The sequence below is a fragment of the Callospermophilus lateralis genome, chromosome 14, assembly GCF_048772815.1.
Source record: "Callospermophilus lateralis isolate mCalLat2 chromosome 14, mCalLat2.hap1, whole genome shotgun sequence".
NCBI classification, from domain to species: domain Eukaryota; kingdom Metazoa; phylum Chordata; class Mammalia; order Rodentia; family Sciuridae; genus Callospermophilus; species Callospermophilus lateralis.
The window spans coordinates 95,984,291-96,009,263 of NC_135318.1; the positions used below are offsets into that span (position 1 = coordinate 95,984,291).

The 24,973-nt window shown below is 56.0% G+C and overlaps 2 protein-coding genes across 3 annotated transcripts in view; both read left to right on the forward strand.

Annotated features, from left to right (window-relative positions):
• Positions 1-3,702, forward strand: part of Cnnm4 (cyclin and CBS domain divalent metal cation transport mediator 4) — a 39,304-nt gene extending 35,602 nt beyond the window's left edge. Inside the window, exons 6-7 of the mRNA XM_076833187.2 lie at positions 854-1,038; positions 1,222-3,702. Of these exons, the coding sequence (XP_076689302.1) occupies positions 854-1,038; positions 1,222-1,419 (383 nt within the window). The 3' untranslated portion in view covers positions 1,420-3,702. The remainder of the gene's footprint in view (positions 1-853; positions 1,039-1,221) is intronic.
• A 3,284-nt stretch (positions 3,703-6,986) lies between these two features.
• Positions 6,987-24,024, forward strand: Cnnm3 (cyclin and CBS domain divalent metal cation transport mediator 3). 2 transcript variants are annotated; one of them, XM_076833954.2, is made up of 9 exons: positions 6,987-8,248; positions 14,775-14,918; positions 17,402-17,551; positions 17,990-18,159; positions 18,290-18,386; positions 18,669-18,802; positions 19,191-19,329; positions 21,136-21,233; positions 21,691-24,024. In XM_076833954.2, the coding sequence occupies exons 1-8, from the start codon at positions 7,015-7,017 to the stop codon at positions 21,183-21,185; spliced, it is 2,118 nt and encodes a 705-aa protein (XP_076690069.2). In that variant the 5' UTR covers positions 6,987-7,014; the 3' UTR covers positions 21,186-21,233; positions 21,691-24,024. The 2 variants fall into 2 exon arrangements, with proteins under 2 accessions (XP_076690069.2, XP_076690068.2); XM_076833953.2 differs by lacking the exon at positions 21,136-21,233.
• The last annotated feature ends 949 nt before the right edge of the window (positions 24,025-24,973 follow it).

The window sequence follows — 24,973 nt, forward strand, 5'->3', positions numbered from 1 at the left end:
CCTAGTTAACCAGGACCCTCGGGGTTCCTGTGAGGAACCTGCTGCCTCCTCCTCCTGACAGCTGGCTCTGACAGCTGGCTAGGGCGGGGGCAGACAGTGGACTGACCCTGTCCTGAGCTGAGCACACCTCCGACTCTGTAGCCGTGACAGGCATCATGGGGTGGGGTTCCCACCGAGAGAGTGAGGACTGTATGCTCTTCTTCTTAAGAAATGTTCTTTATTTTTATTTTTTATTTTTTAATGTGGTGCTGAGGATCGAACTCAGTGCCTCACAGGTGCTGGGCAAGTGCTCTACCACTGAGCCACCACCCCAGCCCTAAATGTTCTTTGTTTTAAAGTATCTAGTTTAAGTCACTTGACATAAGCTGGTATCTAGACAAAGGTAGCTGCTTGTCTGTCACGAGAGGGTGATCACTGTGTGTTGCCTGGGACTACTGAATTTGGGGGGTTCACCAAGGGGTTCTGCAGCCGCACATTTCCTGTTGACCAGTTTGCTTGGATGGACTGTTTAACACTTACTGCCTGACGCTCTTCTGAACACTAGCTGGGTTAGCCATGAGGCTGGTGCAGCTGGAGCTTGTGTGTGCTTTTGTTTGTCCCTAAGAACTGTCCTGCTGGGCTGGGGCTGGGGCTGGGGCTCAGGGGCACAGCGCTTGCCTAGCATGTGTGAGGCACTGGGTTCTATCCTCAGCACTGCAACTGTATATAAATACACAAATGAAAAAAAAAATAACATCAACAACTAAGGAAGAAAAAAAGAACTGTCTTGTTCTTAGAGAGGGACCATGTCCCTGACTCCCCTGGGCTGAGCTCAGGGCATAGCCTGACCTGCCAGCCTCTGCTGTCCCCACAGACCGCTCCCCATCGCACCCCATGCCCCTCAGCCGCTCAGCTTCCCTCAGTTACCCGGACCGAAGCACAGATGCATCCACCACGTCCACCCTGGCGGCTGGCAGTAACCAGTTTGGCAGCTCCATCCTGGGCCAGTACATCTCGGACTTCAGTGTCCGGGCACTCATGGACCTGCAGTACATTAAGGTGAGTGCCCCTGCTGCAGCCCTCATCCCTGCTCAGGACCAGCATCCTCCTCCTCAGCATCCTCCTCCTCACCTTGTCCTGGGCTGAGCTGGGGCATGGGAGCCCTGCAGGCCCGGCCTGGCCCCGCCCTCTCTTCTGTCTGGGCCCCAGCCCTTGCCCACCACACTCGCCTCCTGCCCACAGATCACGCGGCAGCAGTACCAGAACGGGCTGATGGCCTCCCGCATGGAGAACGGCCCACAGTTTCCGCTGGACGGGTGCACCACCTGCACGGAGAACTTCACCGAGAAGCCCGAGCTGCCCGTGGTGGACGAGACCACGACGCTGCTCAACGAGCGCAACTCCTTGCTGCACAGAGCCTCCCCGGACAGCGCCATCTGACAGCAGGGCCCGGGGCCCTGCCCGCCCCGCGGGGCCTCCCCAGTGGGCCACACCGAGAGAGGGGGCCTGTTAGGCCACAGGGGTGCGGATTGCCTGCGTGACTGAGCAGCCAGCGTGCTGCTGACAGGGACCTCTGAACAGGCTGCGGTGGCGCTGCCAGCCCTGGACTGGTGGGCGGTGGGTCAGCCACCTGAGGAAAGGCTGTTTCTTACTGAGGACTTCTAAACTAGGCTCATTGCTCCTCTTTTTAAATATCATTTTGGGAAGGGAAGACAGGGTTAAAGAACTTTATGTTAAAAAAAAAAATGTTTTTTCAAAAAAAAAAAAAAAAAAACCAAAACCAAAACTTTAAAAGGGGGAGGGATCCCCACCCTGGAAGCAATAGCCATAATCTGTTCCCAGCCATGACCTTCCAGCCTATGTCCCTGCCTTGGAGAGCCCACCCTTTCCTGCAGAGCGGGGGCCAGTGCCTGCAGAAGGAGTTGGCTTCTTCCAGAAGCAAGGAACCCAGGCCTGAGGTCAGCTGCTTGAACATGTGCACACCCAGGACCTGACTGAAGTCGCTACGGCCGACTGTGTCTGGGTAACTGTGACCAGGGGCACGGTGGCCCTGGCCACGGAGAAGAGCACATCTTCTGTCACTGCTGGACCCAGGAACCTATCAGAACTCCGTGGATGGGCTCTCCCGGTGAGTCAGGGCTCGCTGAGGATTCTCCCGCCCCCCATCTCCCCTTTCAAAGAACTCCCACCTGGTACGGAGTGAGCAGTGTCAGGCGGGCCACATGGTCACGCTGCTCCCTGCTCCCCAGGCTTGTCTCCGCCTTGCCAAAGGCCCCCCTTGGTGGGCAGGGCATCTATGCCAGAGATTACTTGTCAGGTACCCCTTTTGGATCCAGGGGTGAATCTGGCCATAGGTTTCTGTAGCAGCCATGACCACCCACCCATCCCCACCCTACAAGAGGAACCAGGGCCCACCTGGCCCAGGAAGCCACCCTTCTAGATTCCTCCTCCTCTCCAAGCCCTAGTCCCTCTGGGGGGCTGGGGACAAGAGGGCATGTTGAAGCCACCAGGACGGTTCTTCATGCCCTTTCCTGTGGCTGGCCGAGGTCACCTAACCTTCTTCACCCCCTTATGGGATCCCATCAGTGGGGTTCACTAGGGAGAGGTCTGTGGGAGAGCAGAGAAGTAGCCCCGTTTCCTCACATCCACATGACCCTGGTGTGAGGGCTCCGACTGGCCCGCACTGACGCTGGTACTTTGTGAGAGCCTCTCACACCTGCAGGAAGTCCTACCCCAGGGCCTGCTCCAGAGCTCCTGGCTCCCACCATGGGGGAGGCTGTGGGACCAAGGGCTGCCTTCTGTCAGGAAGCACAGGAGCTGAGGCACCAGATCCAGGTGAGGGAAGCTGCCCACCTTCGGCCTGCGTGGCATGTGTTCGTGCCTTTCCTCAGCCAGGGCAGTCCTGTCACCCAGTGCTCTGCTCTCCAGGCGCCTGGAGAGTCCTAACTCCTGGCACTAGGGAGTGTCCTGCCCTGGCCAGTCTAAGGCCTCCCCAGGCACAGAATTTACTCCTAGAAGCCTGGGGAGCTGTCAATGCCTGTGGGCTCTCGACCATAAGGGAAAAGACAGCAGCTCTTTGAGCCCTTAGGAGACCCTTAGTTTTCTACAAGAGCAGCTTGCTTCTGAGTCCCCACAGGAGCTGGCAGAGTTGTGTTCCTGAGAGGCCAGGGTGCCGGCAGAGCAAAGCACGTTGGCCCAAACCTCGTGGGTGTGTGTAGAGCAGAAGGAGCAGGTGCACACACTTCCACAGCTACCTCTTGCACACACAGTCACTACCAACAGGTGGTCCCCCTCCTCCTCTCCCTTCCCCATTGATAATCACTTCCTGAAGAGGGTCATAATTATTCCCAGATATCACCAGTCCAATGACTTCCTCCTCCCAGTGCAATTTCTCACTTCCTATTCCAACCTCTGGTTCCTGGGCTGAGCCATACCCTGGACCTGGCCTGCTCCGCTTGTCTTCCTGGGCCAGGGAGACCTTGGCAAATGGCATCCAAATGGGTAGGCAAGTCACAGCCACCGTAGCAGATGACTCCTATTTATTTTGCGTAAGATTTTAATTTGTATATTTTTGTGATTTATTTTGGCATTGTTATGAGTTTGACTCTCGGGGAGTTTTGTTGTTATGACTCTTGTGTCTTTTGTCACAAAACAATGATAATATTTGCTAAACAATATACGGAATTTATTTTTGATTGGTAATAAAAAATGAAATATATGTAAGTCTTGGTGAGTCTGTGGCTTGCATTTGAGTTCTATGTTCAGCATCTGTGACAGAGAGGGAAGTGACTGTGGCTGACTGCCACTGTGACAAGGCATGGAACATAAAGTGCTCTGGGGCTGTGGAGCAGTGAAATGCAAGCAGAATTGTAACTTACAAACACACAGAATCAGGGCTGTTGTCACAAGTGCTGGAGAGTGGCAGCTGCTGACAGATGTTCAGAGCAAATGTGCTCAGCTGCCACCAGCAGTCCTGCAAGCTGGAAGCCCTGTGTCTCCTGCCTGTAGGTCCTGGAAGGCGTGTTGGAGTGAGTGTGCTGTCCTTCCCTTTCTGGGGGCTGAGAGATTACCAAGCCTGATCCAAGAATGTGATTGTATGATTTCATAACAAAGTTGCTGTCTGTCTACCCTGGTGGGCTCACATGGTTTCAGAGTTGGAGCACTGGGGTCCCCTGAAGGGCCACTCCCAGAATGGCAGCTGTGGAATCTTTTTTTTTTTTTTTTGGTACCAGGGATTAGGATTGAACTCAAGGGTGCTTAACCACTAAGCCACATCCCCAGCCTTTTTTTATATTTTACTTAGAGACAGGGTGTCCCCGAGTCACTGAGGCTGGTTTTGAACTTGCTATCCTCTTGCCTCAGCCTCCTGAGCTGCTAGAATTAGTGGCATGTGCCACCGTGCCCGCCATCAACTGTGGAATCTTGTGGCACACAAGAGTCCAAGGCCAGGGGCTGGAGCAGGCATAGCTTGACAGCAGACCAATTCCGGAGGTATCTGAAGGCAGGCAGGCACTTGGGTAGCAGCAAAGGGAAGTGGATACTCTTGATAAAAGGAGTAACACACACAGTGTGTGTGTGGTTGGGCAAGAGGGAATGACATTGGTCATCCCCCCACCTTGCCCGGCCCTGTTCTCATGTGCTAGCTTCTGCATACCAGCTGCTACCAACCAACCCCTCAGGGAGTTGAGTGAGGAAGACCCCCAAGAGAGAGGCACACAGGGCCTATCTCCTCCTAGGACACGTCTCCCAGGAACTTTTTTTTGGTGCTGGGTGTAGAACCCAAGGCCTTACACATGCTGAGCATGTGCACTAGCACTGAGCTACTCCTCCAGCCCCTCTCCCAAGTCTTTGTGAGGCTCACTCATATTATTTACAGCTGGTTCAAATATTACCTTCTTAGAGAAGCCTTCCCTGATTGTTCCATTTCAATCAGCATCACCCTCAACCCCTATGTCTCCTTGTCTTTTCTCCATAGCATTTATTAATATTAAAATACAGGTATTTCTTTTCTGTTGTCCCAGTACTCTCAGCCCAGGAAGGCAGGGACTTGATCTCATTCCCACAACACTCCAGCACTGGAGCCATCCCCAGTACACTGCGCACATCAGTGCTGGAAACACTTGTCAGGTGAATGAATGAGAATTAAGCCAAGTACTGGATTCTGTGAGGGGAGCACATAGCTCCCATGACCTTGACCTGACTTATCAAGGTAGAGCTCTTGGAGGAAGGGGCATTGGAGCCAAGACTTGAGAGATGAGCAGGAGTTAGCCCGTAGTCACACCCAATAGCTACAAATTTATTAAACAAAGTGGAAATGTCTTGATCCAAATGATCAGGAAGAAAAATGGCCCCAGGAAGGCCAAGGAGGTCCAGTGTCTCCAATAGAGCTGTGACTGACTAGAGTTTGGGCAAATGGCATTGAAAAAGGAAGAAGCCCCTCTAAGCTGCTTTTTTTGCCCCATCCTAGGTTCTTTGAATCTTTGGATATTGACAGTTTAAATGACCATTTGTGTTTTCCAAGTTTGAGCAAATTGTTCTTCCACCCAAAGGCACGCCCGCTTCCCCAAGAATTAGTTATAGGTTGTTTTTTCAAGAGAGCCTGAGGCCAGGGAAGAAAGTTACTTGTGGAAAGTGAAAGTCCTGTCTCCTGTCTCTCAATCCATAACAAGTTATTTCTTCCTGTCCTTTGAACTGGTTTTTGCTAGTTAATGACTTCTCAGCCATTTCGAGCACATCATCTGTTGTAGCTCATTGTCAGCATTTTATCTTGACTTGAAGATAGAAGTGAGGGGGATGAATCCAGCATAAAGCTTGTATTTTTTCTTCTTCAAAAGAGACGTGACAATCCAGTGGAAAGGTGCACTAATGTCATTATTGCTTCTGCTAGTGGCTTGCTCCATTAATCTTCAAGAACGAAGCAGCCAGTGGAAGGACACAGCACCATCTGGATAATAAAAATGGAGAACAGAGAAGCAGTTGGCCCAGTTGCTCTTCTGAGTTTACAGTGTAGAAGAGACAAAGAGTTTTTCACAGATATTTTCCAGTTCATCATTCACTGTGGGCTTACCTGGTTTTGCACACAACATGGTTCACTTATGGCCATAATACATATACTTTTTAGAATGATATTCTCAGGAGACAGATCATTTAAAACGGGCCACACTGTCCACCGACCGTACTGTCTTCTAATATACCAGCAGCAGGCACCCTCTTGAGTAGCTCTTGTTGGCCTTGGGGAATCTCCCAAGGATGAATTGTGGGAGTGGAGTCAGCAGATCCTTAAATTGCCGGCAGTTTCCACCTCCTGTGGCTGGGATGGTGACCGGGGTATTGGCAGGTTGTCTTGGAACCCTGCATGCACGCTGTCCTCGCTTCACTTTTCTCTTGTAAGACATTAATTACATGCAACGGATGTGTCAGGATCCAATGAGGTTGTGACTTTGTGTTTCCCTGGTGGGACCGAGTTCCCTGAAGGAAGTGGCTGTGCCTTGATGTTCCGAGACCTGAAGTCACAGCCCCGCGCGATCCATAAACATTTTCAAGAAACCTTAGCTTCCCGACGCCAGGCTCTGGTTCTTATTCAGCTCCCTTGGCCCTGAAGGGTTTCTGGGCCTTTTATTAAGAAAACATCCCACTTTCCATGCTCTTGAATCTCCGAGTGCAACTTCAAGAGCGTCAGGGCCCGTGGTTCGTGTGAGGCCCTGTGAGCTTCCCAGAGCGCTGTCGGGCCTTCGGGCGCTGGAGTCCGGAGCTCTGCCCAATACACCGCTCCTCCGGCGCTGGCGGCCGCTAGCCCTAGGTGCAGCGGCTAGCGGCAGGGCCAAGTACCCCACGCCCCCAGAGCACCCCACGCCCCCGGCCCGCCCCACGCGGCTTGTTTACTCCCCGGCGCAGCCTAGTCCGACCCCGGGGCCCGCCCTCGCTCGCCGCCCATTGGCTGAGGCGGCGCGAAGGCCGGCGACGATTGGCCGGGGAGGCGGGGGCGCGGGGCGAGCGGGGTAGGCTGCGCGAGAGGCCAAGAGGGGGCTGCAGGCGATGGCGGCGGCTGCGGGTCGGCTAGGTTGGGTACTCGCCGCGCTCTGCTTGGGCAACGCCGCTGGGGAGACGGCGCCGGGCCCGCGAGTGCTGGGCTTCTGCCTGGAGGAGGACGGAGAGGCGGGCCCAGAGTGGGTGCACGGAGGGGCTGTGCGGGCCGCGCCGGAGGCCACCTTCCGCCTGCGCCTCCTGGGTTCGGGCTTCGCCAACAGCTCCTGGACCTGGGTGGCCCCCGAGGGGGCAGGCTGCCCCGAGAGTGGACCAGCCACGGCGCCGGAGGAGACGGCGGCTCCCGCGGGCCAGTGGCGCGCGCTGTTATGCCTGCGCGCCCAGGCCGTGCCCCCAAACTCGGCGCTGCTTGCAGTGCGCGTGGAGCCGGGCGGCGGGGCAGCTGAGGAGGCGGCGCCGCCCTGGGCGCTGGGCCTGGGGGCGGCCGGGCTGCTGGCGCTGGCGGCGTTGGCGCGGGGCCTGCAGCTGAGTGCGCTGGCGCTAGCGCCCGCCGAGGTGCAGGTGCTGCGCGAGAGCGGCTCGGAGGCGGAGCGTGCGGCGGCGCGACGCCTGGAACCCGCGCGGCGCTGGGCGGGCTGCGCCCTGGGCGCGCTGCTGCTGCTGGCTAGCCTGGCGCAGGCGGCGCTGGCGGTGCTGCTGTACCGAGCGGCCGGCCAGCGAGCGGTGCCCGCGGTGCTGGGCTGCGCAGGGCTGGTTTTTCTGGTAGGCGAAGTGGTTCCGGCCGCTGTGAGCGGGCGCTGGGCGCTGGCGCTGGCACCGCGCGCTCTGAGCCTCAGCCGCCTGGCAGTGCTGCTCACCCTGCCCGTGGCGCTGCCAGTGGGGCAGCTGCTGGAGCTGGCGGCGCGGCCCGGGCGGCTGCGCGAGCGTGTGCTGGAGCTAGCGCGCGGAGGCGGCGACCCCTACAGCGACCTCAGCAAGGGAGTGCTGCGCTACCGGACAGTGGAGGACGTGCTCACGCCGCTCGAAGACTGCTTCATGCTGGATGCCAGTGCAGTTCTGGACTTCAGCGTCTTGGCCAGCATCATGCAGAGCGGCCACACGCGCATTCCGGTGTACGAGGAAGAGCGCTCCAACATCGTGGACATGCTCTACCTCAAGGACTTGGCCTTCGTGGACCCCGAGGACTGCACGCCGCTCAGTACCATTACTCGCTTCTACAACCACCCACTCCACTTCGTCTTCAATGACACCAAGCTAGACGCAGTCCTGGAGGAGTTCAAGCGAGGTAAAGGCCCGGGAGTCCAGGAGGAGATGCACATGCGTGTCCTGTCCTGGAAAAGGGTGGGGGATATGAGACCTCCCCTTTTCCAGAAGGTGATGGCCTTGAATCTGGCAGTGACTTTTTGAAAAATTTAGAGGTGGATGAAGTGTCCTAGAAATCCAACACCTTGGCACCCCCTTTGTTGAAACTTCCCATTTACTTCTAACACCCTGAGGCCACTTCCGTACACTTTGGGCTTTGTATGACCCAAACTCTTGGAAAGAAACTAAAAGGACATGCAAAAGTAGGTATCTGGGTGCTAGTATCTGCACAGGTTTAATATCAAATTAGATAGACCATGATATTCCTTCGGCCTTGCTGAGGTCCCTGTTGCTGCCTTCCTGGTTGCAGACAGGGAGTGACTCATAAATACTTTCTTGAAGGTGTGGAGAAAACTTTCACTTTGATTTCACCAAAACAACTTTATGGGTGCTGATTTAATCTCCCTTTCCCTTGTCTTCCTTTGTTTTGTTTCCCCTTTTAACCCCCTCTCCCCTTTTCTAACCCTAAGTATGTTTCTCAAATTCTCCCTTAACCCCACATCTTCACCCCCTCCTTTCATCTGATTTGTGGCTCACAAGGTTGGAGGTGGAGATTGTGGGGCCCTTCAGGTGAGAAGGCAAGGGCTCCCTTATAGTCCCCTCCACCATCCTCAGAGTGCTGCCCAGAGTCTGACAGGCTCCTTGGCCACCAGCCATGCTTCCCACACCTGAACTCCTGCAGGATAAGGGGAGGGGCAGCCCAGGGCTCTGGATGGACTTGACCCTAAAGGTTGCCTGATGGGAGGTGAAGTGAGTAAACCCCCTGCTATTTCTGGCAGCTGGGAAGTCTCCTGGCCCCAGGTCTGCGTGGGAGCTGCTTGGTGAGCTCCTGGACAGTCAGAGCAGGAAGATGCTTTTCTCATAATGACTCCCTTGTGGAGCCAGGCTCCGGTATGGCCTCTCCATGCCTTATCTCCTTTCTTTTTGCTTTTTCTTTTGGTACCAGGGGCACTTAATCACAGAGCCACATCCCCAGACCTTTTTTATATTTCACCTAGAGACACAGGGTCTCACGAAATTGTTTAGGCCCTTGGTTAATTGCTGAGGCTGCTGGCTTTGAACTTGTGATCCTCCTGCCTCAGCTTCCCAAGCCGCTGGGATCATAGGCGTGCACCACTGTGCCTGACCCTCATATCCTTTGATCCTTGAACCAGACCTGCATGTAGCTCAGGGTTGGGTGAGAGGTTTGGATGGTCTGTTAAAGAGCATGGCAGTATTCCTGGCCATTTCCTTAGAAAGCCGCGCTGCCCACCTGTCTCTGGGAGGAACCCCGGGCAGACCCAGCTGGATCCTCCTGGTGGTGAGCATACTGTCCGGGCCTGCAAAACCCTGAATCATGGTAGTACCCAGGGAGGCAGCTCTGGAGGGGAGTGACAGGGGGTGGCCCTGAAGTGGGCCTGGAGGATTCTATCCTGCCCCCGCCTGCCTTGAGCTCCTGCACCCAGCCTCTCTTGCTCCAGTCCTCAGCTGTCAGTGATGAGCATAAAGGGACTGGGGATGACGTGTCCTGCATGCTGCTCATGAGCTTGGTAGCAGAGCAGTGGTAGGTCCTGGGTGGGCTATGGGTAGATAGTGTTTGCTACTCAGGGAGAGGATTTAGCAGAGGGGGTGAACCCGGAAGTGCAGGTTCCGCTTCCAGAAAGGTCCAGGGTAGAGACCATAGTTGTCCCTTTGGTATTGTAAGCTCTCATATTCGGTTCCTTCAGCTCTGGTATCTGGCTACAGCTGGATTTGTGATTTCTCTGCTTGTGAGATGGTGGGGGAAGGCACGCCCCTCTCTGGAACTAAAGGGAATTGCTTCAGGAGCGAGACATAATGTTTAGGGTAAGGTTGGTGAAGACCTTTGTTTCCCAAAGCCTTGGGGTCACGATTTTCATTGCTGTGGTCTTGCCTTCAAATATGGCAGATAAGCTTGGCCCAGAGCCATCAGGCACCCTAGATGGGAAGAATTAAGATGCCATGGAGGCAAGACGGGTTGGGAGAGGTGTTGTGTGTGGGACCAGGGCTTGATCCCTAGGGCCGTAAGCAGAGAGGAGTTTGGAATGTCCTGGAAGCTAAGGGAAGGGACACTTTCCAAGGGAAGGAGAGTGGTCAGGAGAGGCACCTGGGATGGATGAAGTACCTTGGCAGGTGGCAATTGGGAGAACAAGTGGGATGCGACTCGTATTGTACACAGGCCTCCATCAGCATGGACCAAGGGGAGCCAGGGTTGTGACTGGCTGGGAGGGAGCTTCTGCTTTTAGTTTTTTTTTTTTTTTTTTTTTGCAACTTTAGGATTATGCTTTTTATTACTGAATTACCATGGCTATCAAGAGACTATATATTATATGAGCTTTTGAATTACAAATGAGATTTTTAAAAAAATTTGCCCATTTAAGTTATAACTTTCTCAAGTTTCTTCTTTTAATTTATATATAACAGTGGAATGCATTATGACTCTTATTACACATATAGAGCACAATTTTTCGCATCTCTGGTTGTATACATAGTATATTCACATGTATACTATACATGTACTTTGGATAATAGTGATCATCACATTCCACCATCATTAATTACCTCATGCCCCCTCCCTCCCCTCCGCCCTATCTAGAGTTCCTCTATTCCTCCCATGCTCCGCCTCCCTATCCCACTTCAGACTACTTATATCAAAGAAAACATTCAGAATTTGGTTTTGGGGGATTGGCTAACTTCACTTAGCATTATCTTCTCTCATTCCATCCATTTACCTGCAAATGCCATGATTTTATCCTCTTTTATTGCTGAGTAATATTCCATTGTGTATATAAACCACATTTTTTTTTATCCAGTCATCTATCGAAGGGCATCTAGGTTGGTTCCCTGCTCTTAGTTTTTAAGGTGGGGCAAGTGGAGCAGGTTCCCATGGACCTGCTGTCACAGTACAGGTGCTCCTGTCCAGGACGGGCGGGCAGAGCTGGTTGTCAGACTGCCTGGTCCTGGAGGGCTGGGGATTGATCCCTTCCTGGTTCAGTCAGACTGTTCCAGAGCCATCTGACAACATGCTGGAAAGCCTCCTTCTAGAAGCCGGTGGTGGGGAGGGAGGACAGGGTGGGACCTGCAGTGGGGTCACTTCGGTCCTCCTTGGCTTCCTGGTTCCTGGTGGGTGAGGGCCATTCTTGGGGCAGAATGGCCCTGTCTTTCTGGTGCCGCCCTGGGGCTGCCTTGCCTTGTTTTTCTGTGGCCTCTTGGTGTCCTGTGTTTCTCCTTGTTAAAGTCCTCTCTGTCCTCGTCCTTCTATGCATCCTCTGCTTATGAGCAAAGGGCACATTGCAGTCTTCCTGGCATTTGAGGTTTTACAGTCGATTCTTTCCCCATCTCTCTGCCCACTGATCTTCCTCTTGGCCAGTACGTTCTGCTCCTGTCACTCCTTCAGAGCACCATCTACTTGGGAACCTTGTAAGCTGCGGGGAAGCACCCCTCTGTGCGGACTTGAGGTGACAGCAGTTATCTCCAGGCAGTGTGAGTGCTTTGGGGCTGTAGTAGGTGACTTGCATCTTCTCTATGGCCATAAACCCCTGCTGCCTTTGCTCAGCCCGTGATGAGACTCATGAAGTAAGTGAGGAGAAGATTAGGGCAATAAACTTTTCAGAGACGCTGCTATCAGACAGCCAGTTTTGATTTACTGTCATGTTTTGCCACAATGCTGAGAAGAGTCAGACCTGCTCAGACATCTGGGAGGAGTGTTAGCCTGTGACTTTTCTCATAGCATTGGTACACTTAGGTTTTTCTACAGAACTACAAAGGGAGCCAGGATGCCTATAATTACAAAGTCGAGGGAGGCCAAGGCAGGAGGATTGCATGTTGGAGGCCAGCCTGGGTAGGTGAGTGAGACCCTGTCTCAAAATGAGATCAAAAGGGCTAGGAGCATAGCTCAATGATAAAGCACTTGCCTAGCATGTGCAAACCCCACCCCTTATCCCCAGCTCTACAAATAAAAGGGAGTTGGGGACAAAGGAAAGATGGAGAGATTAAACTCTAACTGCATTTTTAAAGGTGTCCTAGAAGTTGGGCATCATGCAAAGGTCTTCCAGTATCCAAATAAATGGAGTACTCTGGAGCCTGTGAACTCAAATTAAAACTAGAGTTCTCCCATGGCGGTAGGTCATGCCATTCACACCCTTGTGGACTCTGCAGAGCTGGCCCTGAGAGCCTGCAGGTATCCCTGTGAGTGCTTGGGTCCTGTCAGATGGCCATGAACTTTAATCTGCCAGCTGCCTTTTCTCAGTCCCCTACTGCATTCCCAGGGCTGCCTGTTGGCCCTCGAGCATCCTCTGTTGAGAGTAAGTCACATGGGGGATCTTCTAGGAGCCCTGCTCTCCTCCATTCCTTATGGAGTCATCCCAGTGTGGCGGTCTTGGGGAGGCCTGTCCCTACTCTGCACATCTTTGACAGCCTGGGAGAAGTGAGTCCCTTCCTGTAGGCGCCCTGCAGAGGGCTCAGCTTCCTGAAAGGAGGAGTGGGCTCAGGCCTCTCTGCTTGAAGGTGGCCTTCAGACCCTGGGCTTTGGTTTCAGGAATTCAAAGGTGTTGATCAAAGCTGCCTGTCATGTGCCTGGTCTCCCCAGCGGGCCTGCGGCTTTGCCTTCTGTGGCGCAGCAGCCGTGGCCCTTGCAGAAATGGTGCCTATGCGCCAGCCTGAGCCCTTCCCAGCATAGTCACAGAGTGTCGGAAGAATGTAGAAATACCTGTCCCCTGACTCAATGCCTCAGACTTAGCAGGACTGGGCAGAGATCTCCAGGGACCCTGTGTCTTTTCCTCCTGGACAGGGGAAGATGACCTAATGTGGTCATTTCCGTCTTGGCTTTTCGGTCAGGGGTACTAGAGCATCCTGAAGGAGGACGCTTTATTTCATTAAGCCCTTGGTGTGTGGAGTGTGAGTCACACAAAGATTTTTCTGCTTGCCTGAAGGATTCTTGGAGCAAACTCCCCCAGGTGTGCAGGTCTGTGTCCACACCAACCTCTGCCGTCTTACTTATAATAGAAGAGGGCGCGCCCCGGGCTGTGGTCCTGCGGGTCCAGCAGCCACTCCCCTCCCACCTGTGGCTGTGCAGTGCTGGGAAGGGCACTAGATTGACTTGGGGTGTGCTGTAAGCATCAAGCACAAACCAGGTTCAGGGACTCTGTGCAATCAGGGGAGGCTATCTATTGCTATTTTGTGTGTGTGTGGGGGGTTATATATTGAAATATCTTGGCTATATTGGATTACTTAAAATGTTATTAAACTTAATTCTGCCTATTTTTTTTCTTTTTCTTTGCAGCATTGGGGTTTGCACCTGAGGATGCTACCCCCTGAGCTACATCTCCAGCCCTTTTTATGTTTTGAGTTTAGATTTTTTTAATGTGCCCACTCAAAAGATCTTAAATTACCCACATGACTTGCCTTCTGTTTCTCTCAGATAGGTATCAAGTTTTATGGCTAAAAAGCACTTACCTACTGCAGAGTCAATTCCAGAAGTCCCCCAGTGTTCCCCGACATCCTGAGACATGGGTTGTTTTCAATCTGCCCCTTCTCACTAAGCAAACCAAGTAGGAAAATGACATGGGAAAGACACAGGAGCAAGGTGGACCAGTCCTGGCCACCTGCTGTCCTCTGTGCACAGGTTGGGTTCTGAATGGCCACCTCCCACTATTGACCCCAGAGGACAGCCTTAAGAATTAGGAGGCCTTCCCAGAGTCAGGCAGGATGGACTCGTGGGCTCCCCTACTGAGACCGCCCAGGGCAGCCAGCGTGTCTTGGTGTCCTGTTTGTAGACACCTGCGGTTGCTGTGTAAGACCCCTGTGTTCTAGACAGGATGCGCTTGGCTAGACCTCCGCAGGGCTCGGAGTCACAGACCTGGGGCCAACCCCAGCTCTGCTGTTGTCTGTGTGGGAACCTCCAGCCAATGATCACGCCTCTGAGATTTTGTCAGCTTGTTGAGAACTTGGGAAGCCTCCATGTGTGCCTGTTCTCAGCTATTTTGGAGGGTGAGGCAGGAGGATCACAAGTTCAAGACCAGTCTGGGCAACTTGGTGAGGCCTACCACAAAGTAAAAAATAAAAAGAGCTCGGGGAGTTGAGCGTGATGGCGCATGCCATAATCCCAGTGACTCCAGAGGCTGAGGTAGAAGGATCGCAAGTTCAAAGGCGGTGCTAAGCAACTCCAAGAGCCCCTGTCTCTAAATAAAATACAAAATAGGGCTGGGGATGTGGTTGAGTGCCTCTGAGTTCAATCCCCAGTACCAAAAAAAGGGTGGGGGGGATGTAGCTCAGTGAGAAAGGACCTCTGGGTTCAATCCTTAATTTCAAAAACAAAACACAAAACTTAGGGTGTGTGGCCCAGTGTCCAGTACAAACATTGGCTTCTGTCCTTGCAGTGGGCTCATACTAGGAGAAACTGAGAAAAATGGGGTGCTCCCTGCTAGCTGTAAATGAGTGTTCCCTCCCCACAGGGAAGTCCCACCTGGCCATCGTGCAGAAGGTGAACAACGAGGGCGAGGGCGACCCCTTCTATGAGGTGCTGGGCCTGGTCACCCTGGAGGACGTCATCGAGGAGATCATCAAGTCCGAGATCCTGGACGAGTCTGAAGACTACCGTGAGTGTGACTCCCACGGGTCCTCCCTGCCCCGAGACATGCTGTGTGTGCACACTGGTGACCTCTGCTCCAGAGCCCGCTGCATCCCCGCCAGGCCCCCGCCCTGCCCCCGTGGGTCAGTAAGGCCACCACGGCAGGGCTCCCTCCTGCCCAGCCCGTTGGTGCTCTCACGGCTCCTGTGCATGCCGGGCTCTGTCCTTCCTGGGCTCTGTCCTTCCTGGCTCGGTCCTTCCTGGGCTCTCAGTCCTTCCTGGGCTCTCTGTCCTCCCTGGGCGCTCGGTCCTTCCTGGGCTCTGTCCTTCCTGGGCTCTGTCCTTCCTGGGCTCTGTCCTTCCTGGCTCGATCCTTCCTGGGCTCTCTGTCCTCCCTGGGCGCTTGGTCCTTCCTGGGCGCTCGGTCCTTCCTGGGCTCTGTCCTTCCTGGGCTCTGTCCTTCCTGGGCTCTGTCCTTCCTGGCTCTGTCCTTCCTGGGCTCTCTGTCCTTCCTGGGCTCTCTGTCCTTCCTGGGCGCTCGGTCCTTCCTGGGCTCTGTCCTTCCTGGGCTCTGTCCTTCCTGGGCTCTCTGTCCTTCCTGGGCTCTCTGTCCTCCCTGGGCTCTCTGTCCTTCCTGGGCTCTCTGTCCTTCCTGGGCTCTCAGTCCTCCCTGAGCTTTCTGTCCTCCCTGGGCGCTCGGTCCTTCCTGGGCGCTCGGTCCTTCCTGGGCTCGGTCCTTCCTGGGCGCTCAGTCCTTCCTGGGCTCTGTCCCTCTTGGCTCTGTCCTTCCTGGGCGCTCAGTCCTTCCTGGGCTCTCTGTCCTTCCTGGGCGCTCAGTCCTTCCTGGGCTCTGTCCTTCCTGGCTCGATCCTTCCTGGGCTCGGTCCTTCCTGGGCTCTGTCCTTCCTGGCTCGGTCCTTCCTGGGCACTCAGTCCTTCCTGGGCTCTCTGTCCTTCCTGGGCTCTGTCCTTCCTGGGCTCTGTCCTTCCTGGCTCGGTCCTTCCTGGGCGCTCTGTCCTTCCTGGGCTCTCTGTCCTTCCTGGGCACTCAGTCCTTCCTGGGCTCGGTCCTTCCTGGGCGCTCAGTCCTTCCTGGGCTCTCTGTCCTTCCTGGGCGCTCTGTCCTTCCTGGGCTCGGTCCTTCCTGGGCTCGGTCCTTCCTGGGCTCTCGGTCCTTCCTGGGCTCTCTGTCCTTCCTGGGCTCTCTGTCCTTCCTGGGCTCTCTGTCCTTCCTGGGCTCTGTCCTTCCTGGGCTCTGTCCTTCCTGGGCTCTGTCCCTCCTGGGCTCTGTCCTTCCTGGGCGCTCTGTCCTTCCTGGGCTCTGTCCCTCCTGGGCTCTCTGTCCTTCCTGGGCTCTCTGTCCTTCCTGGGCTTTGTCCTTCCTGGGCTCTGTCCTTCCTGGGCTCTGTCCCTCCTGGGCTCTGTCCCTCCTGGGCTCTCTGTCCTTCCTGGCTCGGTCCTTCCTGGGCTCTGTCCTTCCTGGGCTCTCTGTCCTTCCTGGGCTCTCTGTCCTTCCTGGGCGCTCAGTCCTTCCTGGGCTCTCTGTCCTTCCTGGGCTCTGTCCCTCCTGGGCTCTGTCCCTCCTGGGCTCTCTGTCCTTCCTGGGCGCTCTGTCCTTCCTGGACTCTCGGTCCTTCCTGGGCGCTCGGTCCTTCCTGGGCGCTCGGTCCTTCCTGGGCTCTGTCCCTCCTGGGCTCTGTCCCTCCTGGGCTCTCTGTCCTTCCTGGGCGCTCGGTCCTTCCTGGGTGCTTGGTCCTTCCTGGGCTCTGTCCTTCCTGGGCTCTTCCCTTTTTCGTGTCTTCTGCTGCAGGTCGTTTTGTGCCGTTCTTTGGGCCGGGGATGAGGCCTCGTTGAAAGTGCTTGCCTGCTGGCATGCATGAGGCCCTGGGTTCCAGCCCCAGCACCACAGAAAGGGACAGGAACCCATTCTTGACCACCAAGAGCATCTTCCCCCCAACAGCCCTGGGCCTTAGAGTGCGTCTTCCCCTTCTCAGGATGCTGGCTGCGGCCTGCAAGGCAGACACAGGGCCTGTGCTCCAGGGCTCTGGGCCTCATACGGGCACCTGGGACCCTGAGCTGCCCACTGCTCTGTGCTGCCAAGCACATGGCTTACCCCCACGTCTGTTCCCAAGCACAGCATTTTCAGTTCAGTTCCTGAGACTGACCGGGCATGAAGTCCCGAGGTCAGTGTCCACTGCCACTGCTGCCGCCTGCCACCAGGCGGGCCCCGGGAGGCCTGTGTTGACGGACAGCTCTTCTCATCAGCATTTTTTCTACCCAGCTCCAAGCAAGAGGGTGGTCCCTTCCTCACTTACTTGGGAAGTGAGGGTCATTGCCCCCATCCTGGGCACCAGGGTCACTGCGGGGGAATGGCGGCCAGGCTCCATGGGGGAGCAGGATAGCGTTGCATCCCTGGGGAAGAAGGAGCGGGCAGCAGAGCCCTAGTGGGCCCAGGGTCTGTGTTCATGAGACTCTCGCTTGTGCCTGAGCTGCCATCTTCTCACCCCTCAGGAGATGCTGCTGTGCGGAGGACGGCCACCCCCCTGAGTGCCCTGCTCAAGCGCAAGGAGGGCTTCTCCTTGTTCAAGGTGTCTGACGAGGAATACAAAGTAAAAATCTCGCCTCAGCTGCTCCTGGCCACCCAGCGCTTCCTTTCCCGAGGTGAGAGAGGAGTGGTCCATGTCCCTGTTCCACTCACTGTCCATGGGTCAGGAGACCACCCACAGTGGATACCAGCTGCTCCCTGATTCTAGTAAACAGGAGAGTCACGCGGAACAACATCTGTGCTTTCTCTGCACCTCTGTCAGCCTCTTAGGCGACCCCAGGGCTGACCCAAGTGACCAAGAGCTGAACTGGGCTTTGCCCCTGGCAAGGGTGGCCAGGGAACCTCAGCTGGGCCCACATATGCCCTGCCCTGCTCTCTGTGGAAGGTGGCAGCTCAGGCGCAGGGGAGCCTGGGGTGCGGGCACAGGGAGAGCCTGGGGTGCGGGCACAGGGAGAGCCCGGGGTGCGGGCGCAGGAGCCAGGCGCACGCAGGAGCCAGGCGCACGCAGGCCGCTCAGCCCAGTAGGCACTCTTCCTTTTCCGGTTTTGGGGCAGAGGTGGACGTGTTCAGCCCGCTGCGCATCTCTGAGAAGGTCCTCCTGCACCTGCTGAGGCACCCGAGCGTCAACCAGGAGGTGAAGTTTGACGAGAGCGACCGCCTGGCCGCCCACCACTACCTGTACCAGCGCAGCAGGCCGGTGGACTACTTCATCCTCATCCTGCAGGTGACTGGAGACGGCCGCAGGGGAGGACGGCCACAGGCCTGCCACCCAGGTCGCTGGGATTTCACCTGGTGCTCCTCCTGGGGACGCTAACCCGTGCCCGTGTCTGTCTGCCCGCCCTCCCTCCTCCCAGGGCAGGGTTGAGGTGGAGATCGGGAAGGAGGGCCTGAAGTTTGAGAACGGGGCCTTCACCTACTATGGAGTGTCTGCCCTGACCACGCCGTCCTCGGGTGAGCCGCAGCCCCTACCTCTGAGGGCTGGGTCCTGGCTTGCAGAATGGCCCTGGCCCCCACAGGGCGTCCCTTGGCTCTGGAGCGGGGACAGGCTTCCTTCTTGCTCGCCTGGTGCACCCCTTCTTGCTCGCCTGGTGCACCCCATCCCTGCAGAACCTCCCCCGTAGTGTCTTCTGCCCTCCCCCAGGTCCCCACCCTGTCCCCTCTCAGGGTGTCTGGGGCAGGCTGCAGAGCCAGCAGTTGCCCAGCGGTGCCCTCACCGCCTGTTCCTCCTGACAGCTCACCAGTCCCCAGTGCCCTCGCACCAGCCCACCCGCCACGACCTGCAGCCCGAGCCAGCCGAGGGCACCCGCTCCTCTACCTACTGTCCTGACTACACCGTGAGGGCCCTTTCTGACCTTCAGCTCATCAAGGTGACCGCCTGGGCTGTGTGTTGTGTTGGCACTAACTGGTTTTGTGTCCCCAAAGGGCTAGGCCAGCTGGTCACAAATATGTGTGGAGGAGAGTGAGGTTTGAGGGGCCCTGAGGCCCAAGACCAGGCCCTGTGCTGCCCACATGTGGGGCCTTGACTCCCTGGACACCCCACCACCCTGGCCTGGCTGTCCTGAGGCCTTGACTCCCTGGACACCCTGACCACGTGGCCTAGCGGTCCCAGGGCCTGGTCTCTGGCCCCCTCTGCCCACTTGCCCTCTGCCCTTCCCTGCTCCTTCCCTTGTATCCTCGCCCTGCCGTCCAGTTCCGCCAGAGGTACGAGCCCACACCACGCTGTGTCCCCCGCTGGGTGACACCTCTGTCCTCCAGGTCACGCGGCTACAGTACCTCAATGCACTCCTGGCCACCCGAGCCCAGAGTCTGCCACCGTCCCCCGAAAACTCTGACCTCCAGGTCGTCCCAGGCAGTCAGACAAGGCTCCTCAGTAACAAGACCACAGCAGCCACGGGTAAGCCTCACGGCAGGTCCGGCCGCTTCCCCCAGACCTGCTGGCTGCACCCCACCTGCCCTGGCCTCCTGGCTCTGCTCTCTCCCTGTCCTTGTCCCTTCTTGCTGTTTTGAGTGGCTTGGGTGACAGCTGTAGCTCAGCTGGCGCTGAGTCTTTGAGGGCCTCTCAAAATGGTCAGCTTTATAGAGAGGAGCTGGCGGCGAGGTCCATCCAGTCCAGAAACTTCTGGCCACTTAGACTTGGGGTTCCGCGGGCCTGGCTGGGAAGGGGTGTGGCAGAGGAGTGGGGTGGCGGGCAGTGAGAGCCTCCTTGGGGCTCCGTGGCGAGCAGGAGCAGCTGGGGAACAGATGTGGCCCTGTGGAGCGGCAGTGGGGAGGGCGGGGGCATGGGGCCCTGAGGCCAGTGGAATCCTGGAGTGGAGTCCTGGCTTCAGAGGCTGCAGAGGGGCTGGGTGCAGGTCCCACTTCCTCGCCCACCTGCCCCGGGGAGCCAGCTCTTGCTGAGACTCACCCTGGGCGCAGCCCTGAGCCTGCGGTGCCTTCGCCTCTGCGGGGTCCTGAGAGCCACTCTGCCCGTCTTACAGAAGCAAAGTCGGGGCTGAGGACCCTGGCCTGCAGGGCCTCAGGGGACCGCCGCTCTGGTCACTGAGACCTGTGCTCCAGAGTGCAGAGATGTTTTTACAAAAGGTGTTTCTGAATTGCAAGGTGGTGTGTGTGTGTAATGGGCAGAGTCCCCCAACCCTGGGGACCACGGTGGTAGCCCAGCCTTTGTGGGCTCCAGATCTGGGCGCTGGTGAGCCCAGGCTTTGGGCTGAAGCACGAGTGTCACGTGGCCGCCCTCCCCGCTGGGCTATGTGCCCCTTCACATGGGGTGCCGGGTCCAGCTTCCCGCTCAAACCCAATACTTATCTTTAACAAGTGAGCCGTTTGTCTTGGGTTTCCCGTCAGCCCTCTCTGGCTCCACCTGCAGCCCGGGCGGGGTGCAGACCTTGTGCACCACTGCCTTCAGAGCCCCTGTGCAGACCCAGCTTGTTTGGCTTTTTAAAGGTGCTGGGGGTGGAACCCGGGGCCCTGTACATGCTCAGCAAGCATCGCCCACTGAGCTTCACCCCATTCCCAAGAGGCTCTGTGAAAACCCTTCCAGCCGAGCACTCAGCCATCCCATGAGAGAGTCCTGGCGGTGGCTTTGGGTCATCCCCTCTCTGTGACAGATCACCCCGTGCTCTGTGACACAGTGCTGGTGGCTCTCACTTGCATGCAGCCTGAAGTTGCCTCCCTGAGGCTTGCTTGCTGTCTCTGCTCCTTGCCCGCACTCTCGGGGTCTTCCTGGGGTGTCCCTGTTACCGTGGCCTTCACTTCCTCAAGATCGCAGGGTGGTCTCAGTGGGGTGCTGCTTATTAAGTAGTGCAGGGTGAACTGTGCCCTGGAGCCTGGCACTAGATCTCTGCCAGAGATGGCCTTTATTGAAACGTTTGGAAAACAGTTATTGCAAATTGCCTCCCGCAGGGGTCAGCAGACCATGGTGCAGGGACCAGGTCATCGGGCCAGCTGCCCGGGTGTAGACCCCATTTGTTTGTGGCTTGTATGTGGCTGCTTCTGAAAGATGACAGTGGAACTGAGTAGCTGTGACAGAGCCAAAATGGCCTGCAAAACTAGGAGATTGGCGCTTCATTGCTCTGCATGTGGCTCACAGGACTGCCCCAGGGGGCCACTCTCATTGCCCTCCCTCTGTGCTGCTGGAGCCGAGGCTCCGTCACCACCACCGCCCGACAGCCTGCCGTCTCTTCTCTCTCTCTGCTCTCTTTAGCCTTCCCAGTAGACCTTTCCCTCTTTGGCACATTTGGAAACTGCAGTTGATAGATGACTGGGACTAGTGAGCCTTTTTTGTTTTCAGAGAACACTGAGGTAAATATCTCCCTTCTTTCTCTTGGCTTGGCTTCCTGCGCGCTAGCACAGGGCTCCCGGTGGGAGGGTATCTCCCTGGGTGGGGCCAGGGGCGTACAGTCATCCTCTGCAACACAGGAGGGCTGGGAAATCCGCTCCTCCTTCCAGCACCGGGTGTGTGGTCCCGAACAGGTTCTCCTGTCCAGTGTAGTGGCCTGGGCCCTCTGGGCCAGAGATCCGTGGCCCAGGTTCCTTGTCTTTCTCAGTGGCCTCTGTCCTCCAAGTGGCTTTTCCCTTGTGATGTCAAAACAGGCTGACCGCATTCCCAACCAGTCACTCCACCTCTGCTCCGACGCCCCCTGAGACGTCCCGGGCCCTCTGCCTTTCCAGCTGCTCCCTGTCCTAGAGACTTGGCCTTGGTTTGGTAGGACGCTCCCGCACCAGCGTGGGTATCCACTCTCCTTCCCTCTCTCCCCAGGGTCCAGCCACAGCAGGCCCTGCATCCCAGTGGAGGAGAACCCTGGGCGGAATCCAGGAGTCTAACTGCTTGCCAGGCGCCAAGCTGGGGAATGGACACGCCCGTGGGGAGCTGGAGGGAGCCGCGGCAGCTTCGCAAGCCAGCCTGTCCCCACCGCTCGGGCCACGTTTTAGATGGCCCTTATAGACGCAGATCCCAGGCCTCAGTGCCACGAGCCTTCGGCAGGCTCCGCTGTCCTTCAGGAGGTGGGGTCAGCTGGCGCGGCCCCCCAGGCCTGCCTCTGGAAGAAACAAAAGAACAGAATCATCTCTGGTCCCCAGGGCCCAGCTTCCCCTTCCCCTCTGACGCTGTGACAGTGCAGTGTGTCTGTACCTCTTCAAGCCAGGCACTGCGGCCAGTTACCGCCTGCGCGTGGCCACGGCCTGTGTCCGCTGTGCTTTCCATGGGCTGACCTCTGCTGCTGGCAGCACTTTCTGAGCAAATGGAGTTTTAGTTGGGGTTCAAATCCGTGGCCTGGTCCATGATGTCCTTTGTCCTTGGTGGCTCCCCTTACCATGCCACGTGTCGGTTCACGTGCCCTGGCCTTCGCCACGTGCCAGACCAAGAAGCAGGGCTCCCTGCAGGTCTGTTCCTCGCCCTGCTCCTTCCTGTGGAGATGGCCTTTCCAAACCCTCCTGGAGTCCTGAGCAGCAGGTGGGGCCAGCCCTCCACCCTGTGCTTGTTGCCACCAACAGTATTGTCAGTTTCTGTGTGGAGAAGGGGTCAGGCGTGGGAGGAGGGGATCGTCCTGCTGTGGCTAAGCCCCATCTCCACCCACCCCACCTGGCTCGTGCCTTTGGCGGAGGTGTCCAGGGAGGTGCCTGCGACTGTGTAAGGTGTGGAGTGCAGCAAGGGACAGGAGGGCTGCTTGTGACCAGCTGCACTGGCATCGCCCTTCTTTTAAAAAAACATCACAGTGTCTCTCACACCCTTAGGACATTTCAAGTTCTTGCCACCACCACCCCCGCCCCCCCCCCCCCCGTTTTTCCCTAGTGTCACAGTTTCAGGGAGGTGGGAACTAGACAGCTTTTATTCTTCCAGTTTACCTGAATTTTCCTCCCAGGGTTGAGCTGCGTGGAATGGGGCGTCACAGATGCGGGGTCACAGACTGGGGAGGGAAGGAGGGAAGTTTCTGGAGCCCCTCTCAAGGAGATTTGGGTCCTTGTAAATGGACTGAAGGACAAAAGAACAGGGGTGTGCTCATCTAGAAATTGCTCTTGAGGACCAAACCCAGGCGGGAAACAAACTCTAAGTCATCTCTCTCCACAGCAGGCTTCTGAGCCCCGGCTGCACGTCAGAACCACCTGACAGATTAAAAATCTGAGCTGGGCCCAGTGGTGCACACCTGTAATCCCAGCAGCTCAGGAGGCTGAGGCAGGAGGATTGAGTTCAAGGCAGCCTCAGCAATTTAGTGAGACTCTGTCTCAAAATTAAAAGGGCTAGGGACGTACCTCAGTGGTTAAGTGCCCCTGGGTTCCTTCTGTAGAGTTGAAAAAAACAATTTTTTTTTTTTCCTACCTGAGCCACTCCTGAGACTTCCAGTTTAGTCATTCTGGGCTCCAGGGTTTATTTTTGAAACAGTTTCATATCCACAGGCAAGTTCCATACGCCCTTCACCCACCTGGTCTGAAGCCTGGGTACATTTACGCACTGAACATGGACATGGATGCAGTCAGTACTCTAAACTGAACCACAGGCTTTCTTTGGGTTTTCTGGGGTTTTTTTTTTTTTTTTTTTTTTTTGCAATAACGCTCTTGCTCCATTACAGGACCCAATGTAGGATACCAGGTTCCACATACAGCTTTCTTTTTCCAATTTTTATTCTTACATAATTACTCATAGGAAGTTGCAAAAATCAAGGTTCCCATGCGCCCCTTACCTGGGTTCCCCCTACGGTTATTTGTTAGCTAATTACAATACAGTATCCAAATCAGGGCTTTGACACAGGTGCGGTGTGTCCTGGGCAGATTTGTGTCACTGCGCCCGTGTCACCACAGAGATCTCCCTGGGCTGCCCCTGGAAAGTCCCCCGTGCCATCCTCAGCCCCTGGCAGCCACTAACGTGTTCCTCTTTGCTCTCGTGTTGCCATTTCAAGACTGTTATATCAGTGGAGTCACAGTGACCATGTGGCACTCGGCACAATCCTCTGGAGACACGTCCAGGTTGTCGCCTGCCGGTGGTTGGGTCCTTTCTCTTGCCAAGGGGTGTTCCATAGTGTACTTACCATCCCGTCAAATCATACCTGGGTGGTTCCAGTTTTCAGCTATTCCAAATAAAGCTGCTGTGGACATCATGTTCATGTGCACATGGCTCTGTGCGAAGATCAGCGTCCTGTTCTCGGTTAAATGCCAGGGGTGCCATTGCTAGGTCATGGTTGTTGTGTGTTTAGTTCTTTTTTTGTGGGGGAAGGTACCAGGGATTGGATTCAGGGGCACTCAACCACTGAGCCCCATTTTGTATTTTTCATTTAGAGACAGGGTCTCACTGAGTTGCTTAGCGCCTCACTTTTGCTGAGGCTGGCTTTGGACTTGTGATCCTCCTGTCTCAGCCTCCCAAGTCTCTGGGATGACAGACAAGCCCCACTGTGCCCTGCTGTGTTTAGTTAGCAACCAACTTCAGGCACTTCAGAACAGAAACCCTCTCCGCCACTGGGTGGTGCTGCTGTTCCCTTTCCCAGATGGCTAGCAGTGAACATTTTTTTCATGTATTTTCGGTCACATCTCTGTCTGTGTCCTTGGCCCACTTTCTAATTGGACTGTCTTTTGCTGTTCTGAGAGTTCCTCATGTATTCTAAATGCTGAAGTTTTGTGGGGTTTTGGGTTTGCAAGTACTTCATCCTAGTCTCTACTGCTGTTGTTTGGGTCTGGAATATCAGGGCCACATGTTAGGGGCTCAGTCCTCAGCTTGCAGTGGCTCCTGGGAGGTGTGGGCCCTGCAGGAGTAGGAACTGGTGGGAAGAAGGTAGGTCACTGGGGGGTGCGTCCTTGACGGGGACACTGGGACGAAGGCTTTTACTGTCCCTTTCATGTGCACGTCACTCTGCTGAGTACTCTGTCATGATGCACAGGCCCATAGAGAGAAAACTAGGCGGCAGGGCCAGGTGACCATGGGCTGAGCCCTCTGAAACCCTGAGCTCAAGTCTGCCTTTCTTCCTGAAGTGGATTATTTCAGGTTGTTAAGGAAACAAAAAGCTGACACACGTAGCTTAGATTTCATCCTCTCTGCAGAGACTTATTCAGAACAA

What these genes read in the sequence shown, in the direction of transcription:
- Cnnm3 (XM_076833953.2), top strand. Translation starts at nt 7,015, where the DNA reads ATGGCGGCGGCTGCGGGTCGGCTAGGTTGGGTACTCGCCGCGCTCTGC. An exon ending in CCAGCGCTTCCTTTCCCGAG is followed by an intron (nt 17,552 to 17,989) that starts GTGAGAGAGGAG and finishes GTTTTGGGGCAG; the next exon opens with AGGTGGACGTGTTCAGCCCG. An exon ending in CTGACCTTCAGCTCATCAAG is followed by an intron (nt 18,803 to 19,190) that starts GTGACCGCCTGG and finishes TCTGTCCTCCAG; the next exon opens with GTCACGCGGCTACAGTACCT.